The following is a 21,059-nucleotide window of genomic DNA, read 5'->3' as shown; positions in this document are numbered from 1 at the left end:
ATAAAAATGACCATCCTACCCAAACTTATTTATCTATTTAGTGCCATACCCATTGAACTACCAAGATACTTCTTCACTGATTTAGAAAAAACCATAACAAAGTTCATTTGGAAGAACAAAAGATCAAGGATATCCAGGGAAATAATGAAAAAAAACACATATGATGGGGGCCTTGCAGTCCCTGACCTAAAACTATATTACAAAGCAGCAGTCATCAAAACAATTTGGTACTGGCTAAGAAACAGAAAGGAAGATCAGTGGAATAGACTGGGGAAAAGCGACCTCAGCAAGACAGTATACGATAAACCCAAAGATCCCAGCTTTTGGGACAAAAATCCACTATTCGATAAAAACTGCTGGGAAAATTGGAAGACAGTGTGGGAGAGACTAGGAATAGATCAACACCTCACACCCTACACCAAGATAAATTCAAAATGGGTGAGTGACTTAAACATAAAGAAGGAAACCATAAGTAAATTGGGTAAACACAGAATAGTATACATGTCAGACCTTTGGGAGGGGAAAGGCTTTAAAACCAAGCAAGATATAGAAAGAATCACAAAATGTAAAATAAATAATTTTGACTACATCAAACTAAAAAGCTTTTGTACAAACAAAACCAATATAACTAAAATCAGAAGGGAAACAACAAATTGGGAAAAAATCTTCATAGAAACCTCTGACAAAGGTTTAATTACTCATATTTATAAAGAACTAAATCAATTGTACAAAAAATCAAGCCATTCTCCAATTGATAAATGGGCAAGGGAAATGGATAGGCAGTTCTCAGATAAAGAAATCAAAACTATTAACAAGCACATGAAGAAGTGTTCTACATCTCTTATAATCAGAGAGATGCAAATCAAAACAACTCTGAGGTATCACCTCACACCTAGCAGATTGGCTAACATAACAGCAAAGGAAAGTAATGAATGCTGGAGGGGATGTGGCAAAATAGGGACATTAATTCATTGCTGGTGGAGCTGTGAACTGATCCAACCATTCTGGAGGGCAATTTGGAACTATGCCCAAAGGGTGCTAAAAGAATATCTACCCTTTGACCCAGCCATAGCACTGCTGGGTCTGTACCCCAAAGAGATAATGGACACAAAGACTTGTACAAAAATATTTATAGCTGCGCTCTTTGTGGTGGCCCAAAACTGGAAAAGAGGGGATGCCCATCAATTGGGGAATGGCTGAACAAACTGTGGTATATGTTGGTGATGGAGTATTATTGTGCTAAAAGGAATAATAAAGTGGAGAAGTTCCATGGAGACTGGAACAACCTCCAGGAAGTGATGCAGAGCGAGAGAAGCAGAACCAGGAGAACATTGTACACAGAGACAAACACACTGTGGTATCATCGAACGTAATGGACTTCTCCATTGGTGGTGGTGTAATGTCCCTGAACAACTTGCAGGGACCCAGGAGAAAAAATCACCATTCATAAGCAAAGGATAAACTATGGGAGTGGAAACACCGAGAAAAAGCAACTGCCTGAATACAGAGGTTGAGGGGACATGACAGAGGACAGACTCTAAATGAACACTCTAATACAAATACTATCAACAAAGCAATGGGTTCAAATCAAGAAAACATCTAATGCCCAGTGGACTTACGCGTCGGCTATGGGGGGTGGGGGGGGGGGAGGAAAAGAAAATGATCTATGTCTTTAACGAATAATGCTTGGAAATGATCAAATAAAATATATTTTAAAAAAAAAATGTCTCTACCACAGGTAAAAAAAACTCACCTTCCTCTAAAACTTTTCCCTTTCCCACTCTGATCTTCTTATAGTCACTAGGACTTGGCTCCCCTCTGCTGACATATCCTCCCTTGCCAATCCATCCAACACTAGCTGTATTTTCACTCATTACCCTCAGCCTCAGGTCAAGGGTAGAGCATTGAAATACTCCTGGCTCCCCACCACTTCCTAATTCTCTATTCCATCCCATTACTTAACTGCCTCTCTCCTTTGAGGCCCATAAAATCCATATCTTCCAGTCAATCAAAATCCCCTTTCATCCCCAACAAATTCAAGATCTGGCCCACAATCTCTCTCTCTCTCCTCCTCAATTCTTGACCTCACTCTAGTGGACTTCAAAATTCAATTGTATTCAATAAATATTAACTCTCCATCAAAAACCTAAACCTTTCAGTTAAACCTACTTTACTTTCCAAGACATATTCCTCTACTCCACATCAACCACACAAAAAGATGGATGTATGCTTCATCTTAGCATGACCTACAAACACATCACCTGTGTACAAGAATTCTGGAATCCCCTTACCTGGCCATAATCTTTTGGCTTTCTCCCTCTCCCTTCCCATACAATAACCTAGTCTTTGCCCACACTGTTACCTCTAATCCCTCAACCCCTCAGCTATCTTCAAGGTTATCACCCTTGCACCAGCCACTCTCTCTTCTTGCCTCATCTTGAACCACTGATGAACCAATTCAACTCTACAATGTCCTTTTCTTGAGACCCTAGATACTTTATCATATGGCCCATATGGCTATATCATTGTGCCCTGCCAAATCTCAGCCTTGGTTACTCCCACCATCCAATTCCTTCACTCCTTATTACATGATGCTGAACAAAAGCAGAAAATAATCACAACCATTCTAACTGGGCCCACTACAAATTTGTTACATAACCTCCAGTGGGCCCTTACTACTATTAGGCAATTCAATTATACCTCCTTTATCAACTCACTATCATCCTCTCCAGAACAAGTCTTCTATCCCCATAAACTATTGCCTTATATTTCTTCTGCCTTTTGTGGCTAAACTCCTTGAGAAGACCATCTATAATAGATGCCCAACTCTCTTTCTTCTCATTCTCTTCTTAATCCCCTATCATCTAGCATCTGATCTCATCATTCCAGTAAAATTCCAGTAATTCTATTCCATCATTCCAGTAAAATATCATCTCCAAAGTTATCAATAACCCTAATTACCAAATCCAATGGTCTTTTCTCAACACTCATTCTTCTTAACCTCTATGCAGTCTTTGATCTATCGATCACTCTCTTCTTAATACCAGTTTCTCGTTAGATTTTCAGGACCCACTATCTCCTTGTTCTCTTCGTACCTATCTGACTACTACTTCTCAATCTCCTTTGCAAGATCTTCATGCAGATCACATATGTTAAACATGAGTATCCTACAGGGCTACTTCCTTAACCCTCTTCTCTTCTCCCTCTATATTACTTGACTAGATGATCTTATTAGCTACCTTGGATTCAAATATCATCTCTATGCTGATGATTCTCAAATCTACTTATTCAGCCCCAACTTCTTGGCTGATCTCTATTCTCATATCTCCAACTACTTTTTAGCTATCTCAAACTGGATGTCCACTAGACATCTTCAACTCAACTTGTTCAAAACTGAGAGTACTGTCTTTCCCCTGTTAATCTTTCCAAACATCCCTATTACTGTCAAGAGCACACCATCTTCCCTTAGGCCTGAAACTAAGTATCCTCCCGGCTTCCTCGTTCTCTAAAGTCAATAATATCCAACATTTCTATAGAGCTTACTATTATGAAGATGGGATTAACTATACCCTGCCAATTTTTAAATGTAATCACCAGAAATGTGTACACCCCATTTATCCTTAAGTATGAGGAGGTCTATGGCCCACGTATACTATAGTGGGTGTCAAATCAAAATCGAATGACTGCCTAAGCAGTCCTAAGCAAAGCTATAGCTGCAATTGGTCCATGTAAAGTGGAAGGAAGGCACAGGAAGTGACAAAAGGAATAGTCTTTAAAAGTATAAGAAACTTCCTGTGACCAGCGCTTTCACCTTTGAATTTGACCTAGAGGAGCTTCAGACTGCTCTTGGATCTTCCCTTAGGACTACCAGGTGGGTGAATGAAAAAGCTGACTCCTTTCCTGGCTCCTGAAAGGACTAGCATCCAGAGGCCCCCTCCCCCATCTGAGGAGGAGGCCACATGGCTGGAATCTTTGCTTAATTTAACCCTAGCCATGTCCCCCATCACCATCACCATCACCACCACCACCACCACCACCACCACCACCACCACCACCACCACCACCACCACCACCACCCCTAGGCTTTTTGGAGCCCTGCTGGAGTAAAGCCAGGACCTGAGCAATAGTATAATTCATTTAAATTAGATTTCTCATTCTACCCTCTTTCTCATTTGTTATAAGAAAAAGATGAGTTAGGTTTTGCAGAGGGAAGAAGCATGGGACAGCAAAGTAAAGATTCTGGAATTCTGCAGGAAGGGTTAAGCTGTTACTAATACACAATTGGGTCTGGTGGTCTCTCTCTCTAGAAAGTGTGGAGTGTGACTGCTCGTCCTTAGTGGATAAACCTATCCTGATCCTATCCTGATTCCCACCCTGATTTCCCATACTACCTGCTGCCTTGCTGTTATCCTGATGATCCTGAACATCTGACTGTAAGATCAGGTCTGGGGTCCTTTTGGATCCAGGACTTTTCCTTGGGCCCTGCCTAACTGTCATTTGACCATTACCTCTAATACTACCTGGGGGTGGGGGGGGGGGGGGAAGGAGAGGGGAAGGTATTAGTGTAGATTTAGGTAGAGCAGGGAGTGGGGCTTTTCTTTATGTCAGAGAGGTGAGGATTAGTGTAGAGAAATCACTCTGAAGAATCTCCTTGAGGAAACATCAGATCTTTTGTAGTATTGGTCAGAAATTTAGCTTTAGGGTTATCCCATACCCTTTTACCCTATTCTCTTTAATCAAGCCTACTTTCCCATTTCACTGAGCAGTCTGTATGTGTAATCTCAAACCAGGCTCTGCCTGGCTAGGTTTTGTTGGCCTTCCCAAAACAGATAATCTTCTGACACTGGTCCAACACAATTAATCCTTTCATATCCCCAAACTCCCCTCCATTTTAACACTTTCCTCTACCTAATTCTTTCCCTCTATTTTGTAAATGAACTACAAAAGTCATTCTGACTTGAGTAATAATTTTGGCAATGACATTTTTTATATATTTAGTCCAACCTTTTTATTTTAACCCTTACACTATGTACCAAGTACTAACTTAAATGCTTTATAATTATTATCTCACTTGATCCTCACAACAACCCTGGAAGTACTGTTATTATCCCTACTCTACAGATGAAGAAATTAAAGAAAACGGATTAAGACACTTGCCCAAGGTTGTACAACTAATATAAGTATCTGAGGTCACATTTGAACACAGGTCTCGTCTTGACTCCAGGCCTGGTCTTCTATCCACTGCACCACCTAGTTGCCTCCATAGCTGATTTGTTGCCAAAGCTTGACAATTTCAATTTTGTAACATCTCTCAAATACACTTCCTTCTCTCTTCTGACATTGCCACCACCCTATTATAAAGCTTCATCTTCTCATACTTGTACTTCTGCAATAGCTTACTGGTTAGTTGGTCCGACATAACCACCAACCTTCATTCCAGTCCATTCTACTGCCAAAGTAATTTCCTAAAGTACAGGTCCAATCATGTTACCCCCTACTCAATAAACACCAGTGGATCCCTATCACCTCCAGAATCAAATATAAAATTCTCTATTTAGCATTCAAACTTCTTCATAAATTATTCCTCAATCCTCTCTCCCCTACTTTTCCAGGCTTTTTTACATCTTATGCCCGCCCACATATTTTGATGCAGTGACATTGGACTCCTGAATATTCCATAAACAGGATGTTCCATCTCATAGCTCTGGGCATTTCTCTGATTGACCCCCATTCCCAGAATGCTCACCCTGCTCATTTCCCCCTCCAGGCTTCACTATCTTTCAAGACCCAACTAAAATGCCAACTTTTATAAGAGACCTGTCCCAAACTCTCTTAAATAGTTCCTACTCCCCCTGAATATAACTTGTTTATATATGTTTGTTTGCTTATGTGTCTCGAATTAGAATGTGACCTCCCTGAGGGTAAAGATTGCTTTTGCCTCTCTTTGTATCCCTAGAATTTAGTTTAGTACTTGGTATATAGTAGGCCCTTAATAAATGCTTAATAACTGACTGAACTGTTGCTGATATTTGTGGTACTTGAAGCAGCAGTGCAAAGAAAAAACAATGTCATATTATGGCTATGTGGCTACTATTCAACTCTGCCATTGTAGCATGAAAGCACAAACAATACATAAACAAGCTTGACTATATGACTTTAGTTGAAAATGTAAGAATCATACAAAAACAAGCACCAAAAACAAGATATGGCCCACAGGCCAACCTCTGCTCTAGTGAAAAGTACAATGGATTTAGGACAGCTAGGTAACTCAGTGAATAGAGAGCCAGGCCTAAAACAAAAGGACCAAATCTGGCTTAGACACTTCCTAGTTGTGTGACCCTGGGTAAGTCACTTACCCCCAACTCTCTAGTCCTTACAGCTATTCTGCCTTGGAACCAATACATAGTATCAATTTTAAGAAGGACAGCAAGAGCTTAAAAAAAATTCATCGAATTTGACATCAAGAGCACCTAGGTTCAAATTCTTTCTCTCTACTTACTTAACCTGTGTGACCATCCCTGAGGATATTCAGGTAGTAAGCTCGCTAAGCCACAGTTTCCTCTTCTAAAGGTTAGACCAGATGACTTCCATCTGGGCTCTCTTCCAACACTAAATCTATGACCTTAGGAGAAAATTCATACATTAATTGAAATCCAGGATTAATAATCCCCCACCCCAATGCATATGAAGTAAAAATAAGCAAAATTAATGAAAATCTGTCAACACTGTGGTCTAAACTAGCAAACTAAAATACAAATGGAAGAATCTCAAAAATTAGATGTCAAAAACTGTGTGAAAACTACATGCACAACAAAATATCTGTCACATATATGTACCCTTAAGAAGAATTGTGAGAAAGACTTCTTGACTGTAGGTTTAACTATTTCTCTGATACATACCCAGACTTCAGGTCAGTTATCCTCAAACAATTTGTAGCATCCAGTCCTACTTTTCCATTTCTGACCACACTGGACACAAATGGAGAAAGCAATGGAGAAATTCGGTTCAAGGCCACTTCAGGGGACATTTTAGCTTGACCTGTAACTCACCACTCTGCAAGGAAAATTAAAGAAATTTGGTCAAACACAGCAAACTTCACATTCCATAAGGTTTCAAAGATCCTAGCACAATATATTCAGTACATCTTCTAATGTTTAAATATCATCTCACAAAAAAGCAATACAAGAGATAATTCCAACATGTTTGTTTATTTTTCTATTACCATGAAAATTTTAACATGCAAAGATATGTAATTGTGTATGAAAAATAACTATGGTAAATATAATTTCCACTTTATTGATAAAGAAAACAAGGCTCGGAGAGATTAAAAGACTGATTTATACAATATCAAACAACTAGTGATTAAAAAGGTTATTACCTTCACCTAGATTTTCTGACTCATGGCATCATGCTTTCTATCCCATATGGCCCCCAAACAGAGTTATATGCATTTATATTAGTGTGAAGACTGTCACAGTTTTTATTTCACTACATATTAATTTTAAATTTCTTAATTATGAAATATTTTTTTACTAATGAGTAAACATTTAAGAACTCCTAAATAAAAGTCTCGATTGGGTTCTAACCATTAAAGGTACTTCATGCTACTAATAAGCAAAGTATTATGCCAGGAGTTTGCGTTTCAATATAGGAAATAAGTCATATGAACAAATGATAAAGTACAAAGTGGAGTGCAAAAACAAATGCTCTCCTACCCAAAATTGCATGTGTATTATATATATATACATATGTATGTAAACTGTGTGTGTATGCACATACATATATACAAATATACATATGTGTACACAGAAACTGCATGTACATAATGTTGTTTCCCTAGAATAGAATCTAAGATTCTTCAGGCAGGAACTGTTTCACTTCCATTTTTGTATCATTAGCACCTAGCACAGCCCCTTGCAAGTGTTTAACAACAATTGATCAAATATGTGAAAGCACTGGCATCCAATAAATGCTTATTCCCTTCCATTTATCTATGAAACAAGTCCAGAAAACAAGACTCTACTCAGTCTTTCTAAGCTCACTGTATTTTGCCTTCCTAACCTCTCATAAGAAACTTCCAAGAGGAAAACACTCTATTAGCTGCTCAGGACAGATACTTTACTACTTCCAAGGGACAAGACATGACAGAAATACAATTTTATTCTTCCACTTAATAACTGGTTTTTATATTACTACTTATGACTAGAAGATGTACTACTCTACCTTCTAACTTGCAGACAATCAGGATTGCAGCTAAATGAGTTGTCAAAATTTAACCAGAAATTTTTTTTAAATAGAAGGAAAAGAAAAAACATCACTTATATAAATCCCACAGAGTTCACATCAGAAAATAGAGTATGAATGACTTTTAATGAGTTTCTAAACAGAAAATCCTGTTTTGTTGCAGAAAGAACAGAGAACATTTGAAATGAACACATTTTTCTTAATACTTGAAAATAAATAATAATCCTATATCACAATCCATTCTTTTAAAGGTACAAGATAAGAGAGATGAAACAAGCAATGTTTTGTTCTAACTTTTCATATTGGGCTTCAATTTAATCTCTGAAATGAGAAACTTAATAATGTCTAAGATCCTTTGCAACTTTAAATCCTAAAACCTATACAAAGAGAAAATTCATTAAGGACATTTCATAGGTATTTCCTATGGTAAACACTTAAACCACAGCACTGTGCCTTCATTTACCACAACAAACAGTATTCAGGAGAGATGTCAATATGAATTTTCCAAAGGGGAAGTAATTACGGCACTTGTAACAGAAAGTCAGTCAATAATCATTTATTAAGAACTTAGTAAGTGCCAAGCACTGCCTTAGGCCCTAGAAGAGATATCAAGACAGGCTAAAACATGGGGCAGCTGGGTGGCTCAGTGGATTGAGAGCCAGGCCTAGAGATGGGAGGTCCTAGATTCAAATCTGACCTCAGACACTTTCTAACTATATGACCCTAGGCAAGTCACTTAACCCCCATTGCCTACCCCTTACCACTCTTCTTCCTTGGAACCAATACACAGTATTGATTCCAAGATGGAAGGTAAGGGTTTAAAAAAAAAAAGGAAGGCTAATTAATACACAGTCTATGTCCTCAAGAAAGACAAGTCAGAAGAGCTAGGATGGAGGAGTTACAGCACTACCACTCACTAATTATATATAACCTTTGGTAAGAGCTTGACCTCTCTGAGCCTCAATTTCTTCATTTGCAAAACTGAGTCAATAATGCTCCTACTTCTTATGTCACAGAGTTATCAGAAGAATCATATGTGATAATGGAGGCTATGTAAAGGACTTTTTAACATGTTAATTTACATGTAAGCTATATTAATTATATTATATTATAATATTGAAGGCATATGCTTATCCATAAGCATACCTTATCTCTAATTCTACAACAGCTATTCCCATCATATAAGTGAAAATCAGAGGAACTGTTCTAATCTCTCCCAGGGACTACATACTGTTTCCTTTGAACATATTAGTTTAGTTCCCTCTTTCAAGTAGATGGGTCAGACATGTTTTTTCAAAGATTTATTTGTAAGAATGTAACTTAGAAAATCTGTTTCTTCTTCAACACTGTTGAATGAAACTAAGTGGTACAATTTCTCTCTGTAAAAATGTAAAGAAGAGTAGCTATAATAAGCAGTGAAACATGTATTGAAACAAAAAAGGTAATGTTACTATGCAATTTCACACTCTTTATAATATGCTTGACATATACCCATTTGGTTACCTGATCCCCACCCTCCCACAATGCTCTCCATTCCTACTACTCCACAAAGAGTGAAGTAAAATTATCATAAGGAGATTATCCTAGACAATGAGCAACACAGAAATATTATTAAAAAATGCAAGCAACTCTCAAATTTTTTCAACACTACAGTTACACATTTCAACCTATGCAACTCGTTGCTTCACTCTAAACTCCTGAACAGATATAGGTCAAGTGGTTAATTTAGGTTCTACCAAATCAAAATAATAATGTTTCTTGATTTGTTCTAAGGAGTAAACAGCCATGGCCCATGAAGTTGATATTTTGATACATCAGTACAAATTTTTATATCTATTTAATATATCAGTACAAATTTTTATATCTATTATGAGATTCTAAGCCAATACTCTGGCCTTTTGGATCTTAACACTGTCAATCACCATGACAGGAATCCCTCCTAGCTTTCTGTCATTGATGAAAATATCAACTATGGCTTACTTCAAGTCATTGATAAAAATATTAAGCAGCACAGGGCTAAGCATAGATCCCTGGAATACTCCACTGAAGACCTACCATGCAGACATGAAACCATTAACTCCTCCAAGTCAAGCCATCCCATGAACTCTGAATCTGTGTGGTCTAATTCATACAATATCTTTCTATTTCTCCACAAGAATAGTATGACATTATATAAAAAACTTTACATAAAATCTAGATAAACTATATCCACAGAATCCTCCTAATCTACTAGATCAATAAGCATATCAAAATGAAAATTAGCTTTGCCTTCCATGATTTATTCTAGAATAAGATATGATGGCTCTTTGTAATTGCTGATTCCTTTTCTAAATATTTACCAACTAATTTCTTTAATGGTGTATTCTAAAATTTTTGTAGGAATTGAAGTCAAGTTCACTGGCCTATAGTTTGCACACTCCTTGATAGAGAAATATCCATTTATACAATGCACTTCAGTTAAAGTTGGTTTCCATCTAGAGCAGGGAGATGAAGGCAAAAAAAGTTACACATAGTTTTGGAAATCTGAATTCCAAAAAAAATCTCTCATGTTAACTTTACCATACAGTACTGTGCCTGCTCACTCTACTCCTGCCCCTCCACTTGGTGCTCTGCTGCCTCTCACTAAAAAACAACAACAAAAACCTTCTAATGAAAGTAAGAGACTGCCACCTGCCAGATAGGGAGCTTGACTTGAGACCTTTTTCTATTCCACCCACATATTCCTGAGAATCTGTCTTCTCTTCTTTGTGAGTCTGTCCCTGCTGTGTCTCCCCTTCTCTATCTGTGTCTGGTTCTGATAAGTCTGCCCCACCACATGTCCGCAGTTTCAGACCCCAGGATTCCTTATGTTCCTCACCATGGCCCTCAATTTCTCTGACCCTGGCCCCCATGTCCTTGAACAGGCATATGGCATTCTTCCTGCCTCTCTCCCATCCTGTCAGCTGAAAAAATGTATTCACACTATGTAAAATTTGTAAAACCCACTTTACATAGAAGTCTATGGAAAGGTCTGCTTATGTAAAGCAAGAAATATCTACTATTTCCATGATCAATGGCCGTCCTAAGGTTAACTATAAAGTTAATGAGGACCTTACAAATGAACAAGGAAGGGAGTAGTAACTACTACACTTACCAACAGAAAAAACTGATCACTATAAATTGTTCAAAAATGACTTAAGAAGCCCATACTGGCCCCAAAGGTAAGCCCACTTCTATAAAGTCACATCAAGTACATGGAAAGAAAAGAGAAAAAGGGAAAGTGGGAAAGGATGCAGGCTGAATCAATTAAAAAAGCACACAGCATGGAGAGGAGTGTACTTATGTCACAACTCAAAAGGGCAGGTAAGAAAGCTCTCTAGAAATAAGGGGAGAGTATCTAGTCCCTCTCTAGAATACCTCAAAGGTATCTTTGAGATGCAAATTTCATTCAACTCAATTAATAATAATTTAATAAGTGGTGTTTACATAGCATTTTAAGGTTTCCAAAGTGCTTTAGAATCCTAGGATCACAGATATAGCACTTATAAGAGAGCTCTAAAAGGTCTAGTCAACCCTTTCTTTTACACATGGACAAAGTGATATTGACTTGTCTAAGGTCACATAGGCGGTGGAATGTAGAGCCAGGATTAGTCTCTGTTGAGCTTCAAAAAATTGCTACTCTGAACCTCAATTCCTCCATCTGTATAATGGGAATAAATTGTATTTGTTGAGCACTTTTAGATTTGCAAAACGTTTTACATCTTGTCTGTTATTTGCTTCTCATAACAACCTAGTGATGAAGTAACATTAGTATTATTGCCTGGAATCAACCCAGTTGGGTAAGTGTCTGAGGAGGGATTGGAACCCAGGTTTTCCTGACTACAGAACAGGCGTCCAAACCTAAGCCACGCTCCTTACCCGAGCAGGTTTCCCCAAGTCACACTTGGGGAGGGACTGAGGCTGGACAGGCCTAAAAGAAAGGAAGACAAGGCATGGGCCTGGTGGGCTCAGTCTGAGGGGAAATATCGCGCGGGGGTGGGGAGGCGCCTAGGTGGGCCGGGGGCTCTCTCAGGAGAAGAGGCGGAGCCCTCAGGCCCTTCCCTCCGTCACCTGTTCGTTTCTGTTCCCCACCGCCCGCAACCGAGCCCCACACCGAGTACCTGCGACTAACAGCCCGACAGACGTATACACCGGCTACAACGGCCAAGCCGTGCACACTCCCAGAGCGCTCCCCCGCCCACAACGCGCAGAGCCGTCCAGTGACGTACGCGCGCCCGTGACAGCCCGCCCTCGCAGCATAAAGACGTGCACGCTCCCGTAAATTTGTGGGGGGTTGGGAGGTGGGTAGTTAAATGGGCGCCTGAAAGTTCCCCTCCTCCACCCCACCTCCTACTCTCAGATAATCAAACCACAGAGGTCCTGAAATGTGAGGAAAGAACCGGCTTAGGGGAGGAAATTCTCCCGGAAGAGGCCTGGTAGAGGTAGAGGACCAATTTATATCAGGCACTTGGAAAGATGCCCACCGGTTGGCTTGGGGGGCGGAGGGGGAGGGTTAGGTTGAAGGCCCTCGCCTTATCTAGTCGTCTGGGAGGGGAGGGGCGCAGTGTTCCTTGCTCCGGGTGGAGGACAAAGGGCAAAGTTCATCGCGAATCCTCAGGCCTGACTTGTCCTCAGTATGGCAGCGTGTGTGGCGGGGCTGCAGCCAGACTCGGCGGTGGTAGTGGTGGGCTCCTGCATGACCGACCTGGTCAGGTTAGTCCTGGGGTGGGGGGCGCCGCTGACAGAGATCCCGCTGGCAGTTTGGGGCCAGGCAGGTCCTGATTCCATGGATCCGGCGTAGAAGGAGAGGGAGGAAGGAAAAGAAGGCCGGGAGAAACCTAAAATGGGACCTAGAGAGACGAAGTGATCGCCCCCCCACCCCCAGACACAGTGAGTTAAAGAGTCCAGGTCGTGGAACCCAGGCTCTTGAACTTCAAATCCAGCACTCTTTCCCCTAAAGCACGCTGCATTCACTGGGCAAATTAGAGGCTCCTAAAAATGCTTGATTGATTGATTCTCCCATTAAGATGAAATACAAAGGTGGTTTTACTTCGTTAGCACAAATAATAAACGCCAGTATATCTGGAGATGCTGCTTCAGCTAACTATGGTGGAGACCCTCTGTGGTTTCTGGTAAACATTTATCACGTGCCAACTCTGCAGGGTACTGGAAATAAAAGAAAAATAGTATTTATCTGTCAGGAGCTGACATTCTAAGCAAAAAAAAAAAAGGTAGAAAGGATAAGAGGGGAGGAGACATGTCCATAGCATCATAGAATTGGATAGGGCCTTCAAAGCCCTTTAGTTCAAACCCTCCCCACCTCTTATACAGATCAGGAACTTGAAACCCAAAAAGGTTAACTGGCCTGTCCCAAGATCACACGTGTAATTAGTACTTGCCAGAGCCAGGATTCAGACCTAGATGCTGACTTTGTGCCCCACTGCCTCTGGAAAAAAAAAAAACTAAAAACTAAAAATAAGAATGAAATTGAAGGGACCTGTTGGGTTGGGGGAGGAGAATGTCTTTGGATCATACATTTAAAGCTGGAATAAAAGGCCTTTGAAACTTCTTTATCTGTATCAGACAGGATGATTTCTAAGGCCTGTAGAAGTTCCCTGGAAAAGAATGTTTACAGGTAAACACAGAGTCATTGGAGAAGCTGGAAACAGGAACAAGTCTTTACCAGAACTTGAGCTTAATTTAATACAGTTCAACAAACATTTCCTAATGCAGGGCATTGTACTAGAATTGGAAGTACAGTGAAAAAATTTGTCCCCAAGAGCTTACAGTCTATGAATTTGCATGGGATATATAGAGAGAGATTGAAATCCAGAATATGGTCACAACCAATCTAGGCTTCAGTTTTCTTATCTATTTAAAAAAAAAAAAGGAAGTTCAACTATATGATCCCTAAGGTCCCTTCCAGCTATAAATTTACATAATGCTAAGTAATGAATGACTGGGACCAAAGAGTGATCTAGGTGAAGTACTCTGAGAAAACTTAGAAAGAGAACACTTTTGATTGGATGAATAATGGTACCTGGGTGGTGACACATAAGCTGATCCTTGAAGGAATAAGTTTCTGTTCCAGAGATGAGGAAATACATTACTGACATGAACACCATGCATGGAGACACCATGTCAAGAGTAGCTAATTGTTCAGTTAGGCTGGAACTTAAGAATATACAGGAGTGATGTGGGGGGGAAAGGCTAGAAAGAGAAATTGGAGCCTGGACAGTACTCATAGTAGATTCTTCCTTTACATTGCGCACCAGAAAGGAGTTCACATTCTAAGGGACAAGACAAATATACAGATATATAGAAAGTTAAATACAAGGTATTTTGGCAAAAAGGGCATTAGCAATTAGGAAAAGTTTCACTTAGAAGATGTAATAACAGCTGGAATTTAGTGTTTTAAGATTATCAAAGCATTTTAGAGGCATCTCATGTTCTCAACAACCCTTGGGAGATAGGTATCATTATTATTATTATTCCATTTCCAGATTAGGAAATTGAAGTAGACAGGTTAATTTACTTGCACGGGATTATACCTCTCACTGCCTCACTTCTCCTAAATCTGTGTCTGACTATCCTTTCTAGTCTATCAGTCCTTTCTTATTCTCTGAATTCATCATAATATTCTGACCTCACTTACTTCACATCTGAAGATATTTTGGAACTAGTCCAGCACTTCAGCCTCTGTACTACTTATCAGAGGAATTATTTTTATAGTTATTTTTAAGATAAAGTCTATCACAATCAAGTTTGTATCCCGTAAGTTCCTACAAAGTTAATACATATCCTTAATATAACCTATGCTTCTTAATCATTTTTCACATGAGAGTAAATAAGTGTGTAACAGGTGATGCCTAATCAGATAATCAAAATGTGCTGCATGACATATGGCCAAGATAACGAAACAGCCATCTTGATCAAAGTGTTGATAGCTAAAAGGGACCTTAGAGACAATTTAGTCCAACCCCTGACTTCATAGGTGAGTACACCAAGGCCCAAGGAAGGGAAATAGCTTGACCAAGGTCATACAACTAGTAAATAAGAGGGCTGGGACTTGAAATTAGGTCCCCCTCTCTCCAAGTCCATTGTTCTAGAGAACAGTGTGATTTCCCTTCAAATACATCCTTTATTTGATATATGGCTGCTATTGATTCAAGTCTTTGATTTCCTTAATTTCTCTGCTAAACAATCATTTTATACCCCAGTTAAACTGTAGTAAAATTGGGATCTGAATATCTTATTTGAATAACTAGAAAATAGTAGGTCTGAAAGTCTTCTGATATCTATACAATCTCGTGGATATAACACCACACTGAGACCTTGCATTCTCCTGGAGAATTTTATCTGTTGCTGACCTTTCCAGTATTGGCTACTCTTTCTCGTAAATCTTCCTCTATTACCACAAAACAGAAAGAGAAGGAAGAATGAGCAAACTCCTGGCTGTCCACTGCTACTTCTAGATGCTCTGTCTACTACCATCAATCAGTAACCTTTCCTTTTAATTTCACTCTATCTTATACTCTGCTCAGATCCTTGTTGCTATAATTAACTGATACATGACTCTCCCTTCTTCCTCAAAAAGCTCAATAACTGGCTTACAGATATATTTATCCCATATTTTATTCTCCCTTTTTTGTGTGTGATTTCAGTATTACTGATGGTTTTTTAATTCCCCAACTCCCATAATGTCTAATGCCACTCTACTTATATCACCTACAGGGATGGGTATACCTTACATCTCAATATCATCTCATTCCACTCCACCTCCCAGATCTTAAATTTGAAATTCCCCTGTCTAATCATTCTCTCCTGTCCATTCACCTCTCTCACTTCCCTACTTCTGAATCTTCCCCTGACTATCCTTACTAGTTCATCAGTCCCTCTTTGCTCACTGAATTAATCACATCTGTTTGACTTCATTTTCCTTATATAAATCTTTAATCTATAATTAACCATTTAAATGAGACTATCTTCTCTTGAACCTCCAACTAAAATCCTTCCAGTTTTACTTTACTAATTTTCAGCTTTGAGTTACTCCCCCAACCCCTCATCTGCCTTCTTTGCTCTCATTTCTAAGCTGCTGAACACTGCTGAAGGAAGGCATAAAATTATGCAGATTGGGTCTATTACAAGTTCATTATATTTAACCTCAATTGGGCTCTCACTGCTTCATTACAATATTCATCTCTTTAACTCTCTCTCACATTCCTCACAATAGTACTTCCAAACCTTCCATTTACCTGAACTTCTCAATTCCCAATTCTACCTCTATCTCCACTTTCTCACATGATGAAATGATCTCAGCTCCAGCTTTTCTGAGGTGAAGGTCATCTGTTTGTTTACTTGGCTTTTTCATTAAATTTTATATTTTGAAGTTAACAAAAATAGACTTTCCCACTCTCCACCATTAAAATAACAAACACTTTTAACACCTATGCATCAGAAAATCCCAATTTGAAGTCCATCTGTTGTGAATATCATTGTTTCCTTTCCTCCACACTACTAAACTTGTCTGTCTTCATCCGTCTTCCCTTCCTTCACTCCAGGCTTAAGGAAACAAAGAAGTGGTTCTGATCTTTGGCTAAAGTTGACCCCACCACTTCTAATCTTGATCTTGTCTGCTCTCATCTCCTTCAGATCTTGAACCATCAGTCATTCTGTCTCAAATATTCAATCTTTCCATATCTACTGACTACAAAAACAATTTTGTCCAGCCTGCTCTCCAACCCTGTTTATTGAGACTGGAATATTATCTGTGTACCCAAGTCATCTTAGCATTTCTTGCCTTTCTTTAGTTTTGCAGTTTATCCCACATGCCTAGAATGTACTTTCTCTTCTGCTGCCTCTTTCAGAATCCTTTTCTTCCTTCAAGGCTGAAGTTCAGGTACAACCTTCTTACTGAAGCCTTTTCTTATCCCCATAACTATGGGGATTATGCCCTTTATATCTTTTCCTCTACACCTCATCCAATAAAATGTAAGCTCTTTTAGGAGAAGGAATGTCATTTTTCAGCTTTGTGTTCCCAATACCTATCATGGTGTTTTATAAACCTTAAATGTTATTGTAGTGTTGTCATTATAGCAGACTATTTGAGAGCACCAACAATAAGAATCACTCTTTGAAGCTTGTAGATTAATCTTAAGCACTGAGGAAAGTACTCCAGCATGGTGGACATGATGACATAATTAAGCATGTAGTTCAAGAATTCCTCAAGAAGCTTCTTATCAGCAGCATTTGTAAATGCATGACTGTATAAGTGGTTTGACCTTGTTACTCCTTCAGTAATAATGAGAGCTACCTGAGAATTTTTAAAAATTGAATCATAGAGGCATTTAGTGGCTTAGCACAGCTATCATACTACAGTAAAATTATACAGTAAAATAGCCTTGATAAGAAATAGCAGTTTATGTTCATTGTAGTATACTAGCATTGGCTCAGAAGACTAGGGCATCCTCATGCTAGTTGTCATTCAGTGGTTTTTCAGACATGTCTGACTCTGTGACCCCATTTAGGGTTTTCTTGGCAAAAAATACTGGAGCGTTTTGCCATTTCCTTCTCCAGCATATTTTATAGGAAACTGTGGCAAACAGGGTTGAGAGTTGCCCAGGGTTATATACCAGTAAGTGTCTGAAGCTGGATTTGAATTCAGAAAGATGAGTCTTCCTGACATCACTGTGCCACCTACCTGCTCCCAGTACTAGAGATGACTAGAAAGAAGTAGGAAGCAATTGAGTAGCCCCAGGAAGGCTTAAAGATCTAGTACTTGCTCTTGATTTTTATAGTAAATGCATCATAGATTGTACCTTTCTTATTTTAGGATTGAGTGAATACTAAACAAGATATTGATATTGAAAATTTTGTATTTCTCCTTCAGAATTATATAGGACATTCTAAAATCTGTCCACAGATTTCATCCTCTGTTAGCTTGGTGATTAGAACACAAGCTATATTATACCTATAATCCTAGAAAATAGAGAATCTGTGAAGTAAAAGAAACTGGTTACAGAAATACTGACTTAAAAGCAATTAACACAGAATGGCCCTTTATTAGTGATCATTGTTTGACTGTCTTTAACATCATCAACAATCAGCTAATGCAAGGTTTCTGTTAGTCTGGGGCCTCTAGATGTTTGCTTTCTTTTGTTCTGTGTTGATCAGCTGAATTTGGGGGAAGATATGAGTATGTCCCTCCAAGTATCTTTTATGTGCCTGGGATTATATGAGACCAAGATAACCAATTCTTATTCTGTTTCAAATTCTGGGAAACTAAAAGCTTAAAACTAACCTTCATTGTTCCATTGTTTGCCATGTAACTAGTTATTCTAAGATTGACTTATCAAATAATTTCATGTCTTAAAATTTTGACATATCTTTCAATTGATTTATTATTTTATCTCTTTGGATATTCTGTCCACTTGTTTCTTGTATGGATAGTTAGGCCAAATTCTTTTGAGTAATTACAAATTTCATCCAGGAAGTTATGCAGTGTTACAATATTTGATTCACTGAACATCATATCATCCAAAAAAACCAGAAACCATCATTCAGAAATCTCTGTTCAATTCAAATACTGAACTGGATTTCCAGTGTAATTATGATGAATATCTTTGGGAAGGATACATCTTGTTTTATACCTTGCTTGTTGTTAATGATCAAAAAGTTATCAAACAAGGTTATCTCAGTTGTTTCACTTTCCGAAAATGTTGATTTTGGAGACACTTTGTTAGAAAAGGGTTGTTTTACTCTAAGAAATTCGATGCCCTTTTTTGTAGTCACCTAACAATAAGCACCATGAGCTATGTATGCTCAATTTTTTTAGATAATTGTGTTTAATAAAGCTATGGTCTACTATGGAACACTGCCTCTCTGTTTCCTATGCATACCCTTATTGAGGACAACTTTGGTAAATAAGAAAGTTGGCATATAGATTGAGAGTTATTGGTGTTCTCTCAGTGATCTTTTCCCAGAATTAATAAAGGTCTATGATTTTTTTTCCCACATCACTGGTCTCAGCCCCTCCTTTGTGTACTTTGTAAATCAGTTCTTCAATACTCTTATAATTGCATCATATCCAGCATATATCGCCTCTAAATATACCTAATATAATCCAGCTGCCTTTCCCTTCTTTGCTCTCATTAGTATGATTTCTATTTGTTTTATGTGCTTACTGTGATGCTAGACTCCAAGTATGATGGCTCTACTGTCCCTGGTTCTGAGGGCGGGGGGGGGGGGGGGGGGGGGGGGTTATTGTTATAAAGATCATTGCAGTTTTCCATTTTTCTCCTGTTTATCTGCCTTTCAATTTCAGTCTTAAATGTTCTTGAAATGACTTTGATTTGGCTGCTTTCCAAACACACTTAAAAATTATTTTACCTCTACTGCTCATCTCTGTTTTATAAAGTGACATTATTTATGGTCTGTCATTCTTCTCTGTGAGATTTTACAAATGAGCTTATATTCTAAACTAGTATTATTCTTGGCTGCTAACTCTTTACATCAGCAAGTAAATCAAGTTATCAACTAAAGTACTTTTTAGACACTTCGTGTCTCCATGTTATGGTAACAGACTTAAATCAGTTACACTTTTAAGATAACATTACTATAGTCTAGATCTGTTCTTTTTTATTTCCATTATCCATTTTTTATCATTAATAATGCATTAAAGTAAGTCAAGATGGAATTATTTTCATTGCATGCCATACTTTTTCTCATTTTTATTCTAGCTTTGATATTTTGCTTTTGATCTATCTTTCTTAAAAGTCATTGATCTGACTTTATACAGACCCACTTTAACATTAGTAACAAGTCTGTGCATATAATCTCTTAACTAAATATTACACAATTCTTAAAATAAATAAATAAATAAATAAATAAATAAATGAAAAAACATTTGAGTCATTACCATACACAAAGCTCTGTGCTAAGCATTGACAATGCAAACAGAAAAGCAGGACAGTCTCTGCACTTGAGGAATACACATCCTGCTAATTATAATTATCTTCCTGAGGATATTTTATACAAAGTAACTTATAATGGATGTGAGGCCTTATAGGCACTATCTTTTTAACTTAGCTCTTACACCAAAAATTATGAGTATTCAGGTCTGTGGAAACCCAGTTAAATGTGACTAAACTTAGAGTAACTAGTCTACATGAATGATTTTTTTTTTTTGCTTTTTACATGCATAGTATAACATATTCCTTGCACATTTGTATGTCAAATCAAGATTTAGTTCAATGAGTAAAATTTTAAATTACTTTTTTAAGATGTATCTATTGTTAGTTAATCTTGGGTTTTGTTATAATCAAAAGTAAGATTCATTTATATTATGTAGTATTTAATCTCCTGTGTATGACAACAGCATTAAAATCCATTTTTTGTCATTTAGAAAATCTCTCCATGAATATTCCAAATTGATCTTTTTGCTTTTCATTTCTTTACAAGTTTTAAATTAGCCATTTGACTTGAGGCATTTTTTATGTGTATATAAAAGAACACTATAAATTATTTTTGTTGTTTACATGATTGACTTGTGTTCTAAATAAAACTAGGTTTTTTTCTTGATACCAATTATAGCATATTCATTATTGGCTATTTTTATGGTCAAAAATGATTCCAACTGCCATTTATTCTACAATATTGCAGAAGTATCAAATTTTCCTTTTTTAAAATGTCACATACAAATGGAAATTCACACCTTTATTTTAAAACCTTGTGTAGTCCTTAGACTGTGATGTCAATAAAGTTGAATTCTTCTGAATTGTAAGTTTTATCAGTGGGTA

At 38.0% G+C, this 21,059-nt stretch overlaps 2 protein-coding genes across 9 annotated transcripts in view; one reads left to right on the top strand and one right to left on the bottom strand.

Moving 5' to 3' along the window:
• The window catches only part of BABAM2 (BRISC and BRCA1 A complex member 2), a 604,603-nt gene extending 592,084 nt beyond the window's left edge, over positions 1-12,519 (bottom strand). For 2 of the 8 annotated variants that reach the window (XM_007476024.3, XM_016431556.2), the window contains exons 1-2: positions 12,384-12,517; positions 6,900-7,053 (exon numbers count right to left, since the gene is read on the bottom strand). In XM_007476024.3, the coding sequence (XP_007476086.1) occupies positions 6,900-7,027 (128 nt within the window). In that variant the 5' untranslated portion in view covers positions 7,028-7,053; positions 12,384-12,517. Of the gene's footprint in view, positions 1-6,499; positions 6,623-6,899; positions 7,054-12,141; positions 12,301-12,383 lie in introns of those variants that run through there. The other 6 variants (XM_001371252.4, XM_056813212.1, XR_001628762.2 and 3 more) reach the window with 5 other exon arrangements.
• Positions 12,520-12,545: 26 nt separating this feature from the next.
• RBKS (ribokinase) overlaps positions 12,546-21,059 on the top strand; it is a 116,587-nt gene continuing 108,073 nt past the window's right edge. Inside the window, exon 1 of the mRNA XM_007476023.3 lies at positions 12,546-12,975. Within this exon, the coding sequence (XP_007476085.1) occupies positions 12,899-12,975 (77 nt within the window). The 5' untranslated portion in view covers positions 12,546-12,898. The remainder of the gene's footprint in view (positions 12,976-21,059) is intronic.

This window comes from Monodelphis domestica, chromosome 1 (assembly GCF_027887165.1).
Source record: "Monodelphis domestica isolate mMonDom1 chromosome 1, mMonDom1.pri, whole genome shotgun sequence".
Taxonomy (NCBI): domain Eukaryota; kingdom Metazoa; phylum Chordata; class Mammalia; order Didelphimorphia; family Didelphidae; genus Monodelphis; species Monodelphis domestica.
The sequence above is the reverse complement of the archived record's forward strand: the minus strand, read 5'-3'. Positions and strand labels throughout refer to the sequence as shown.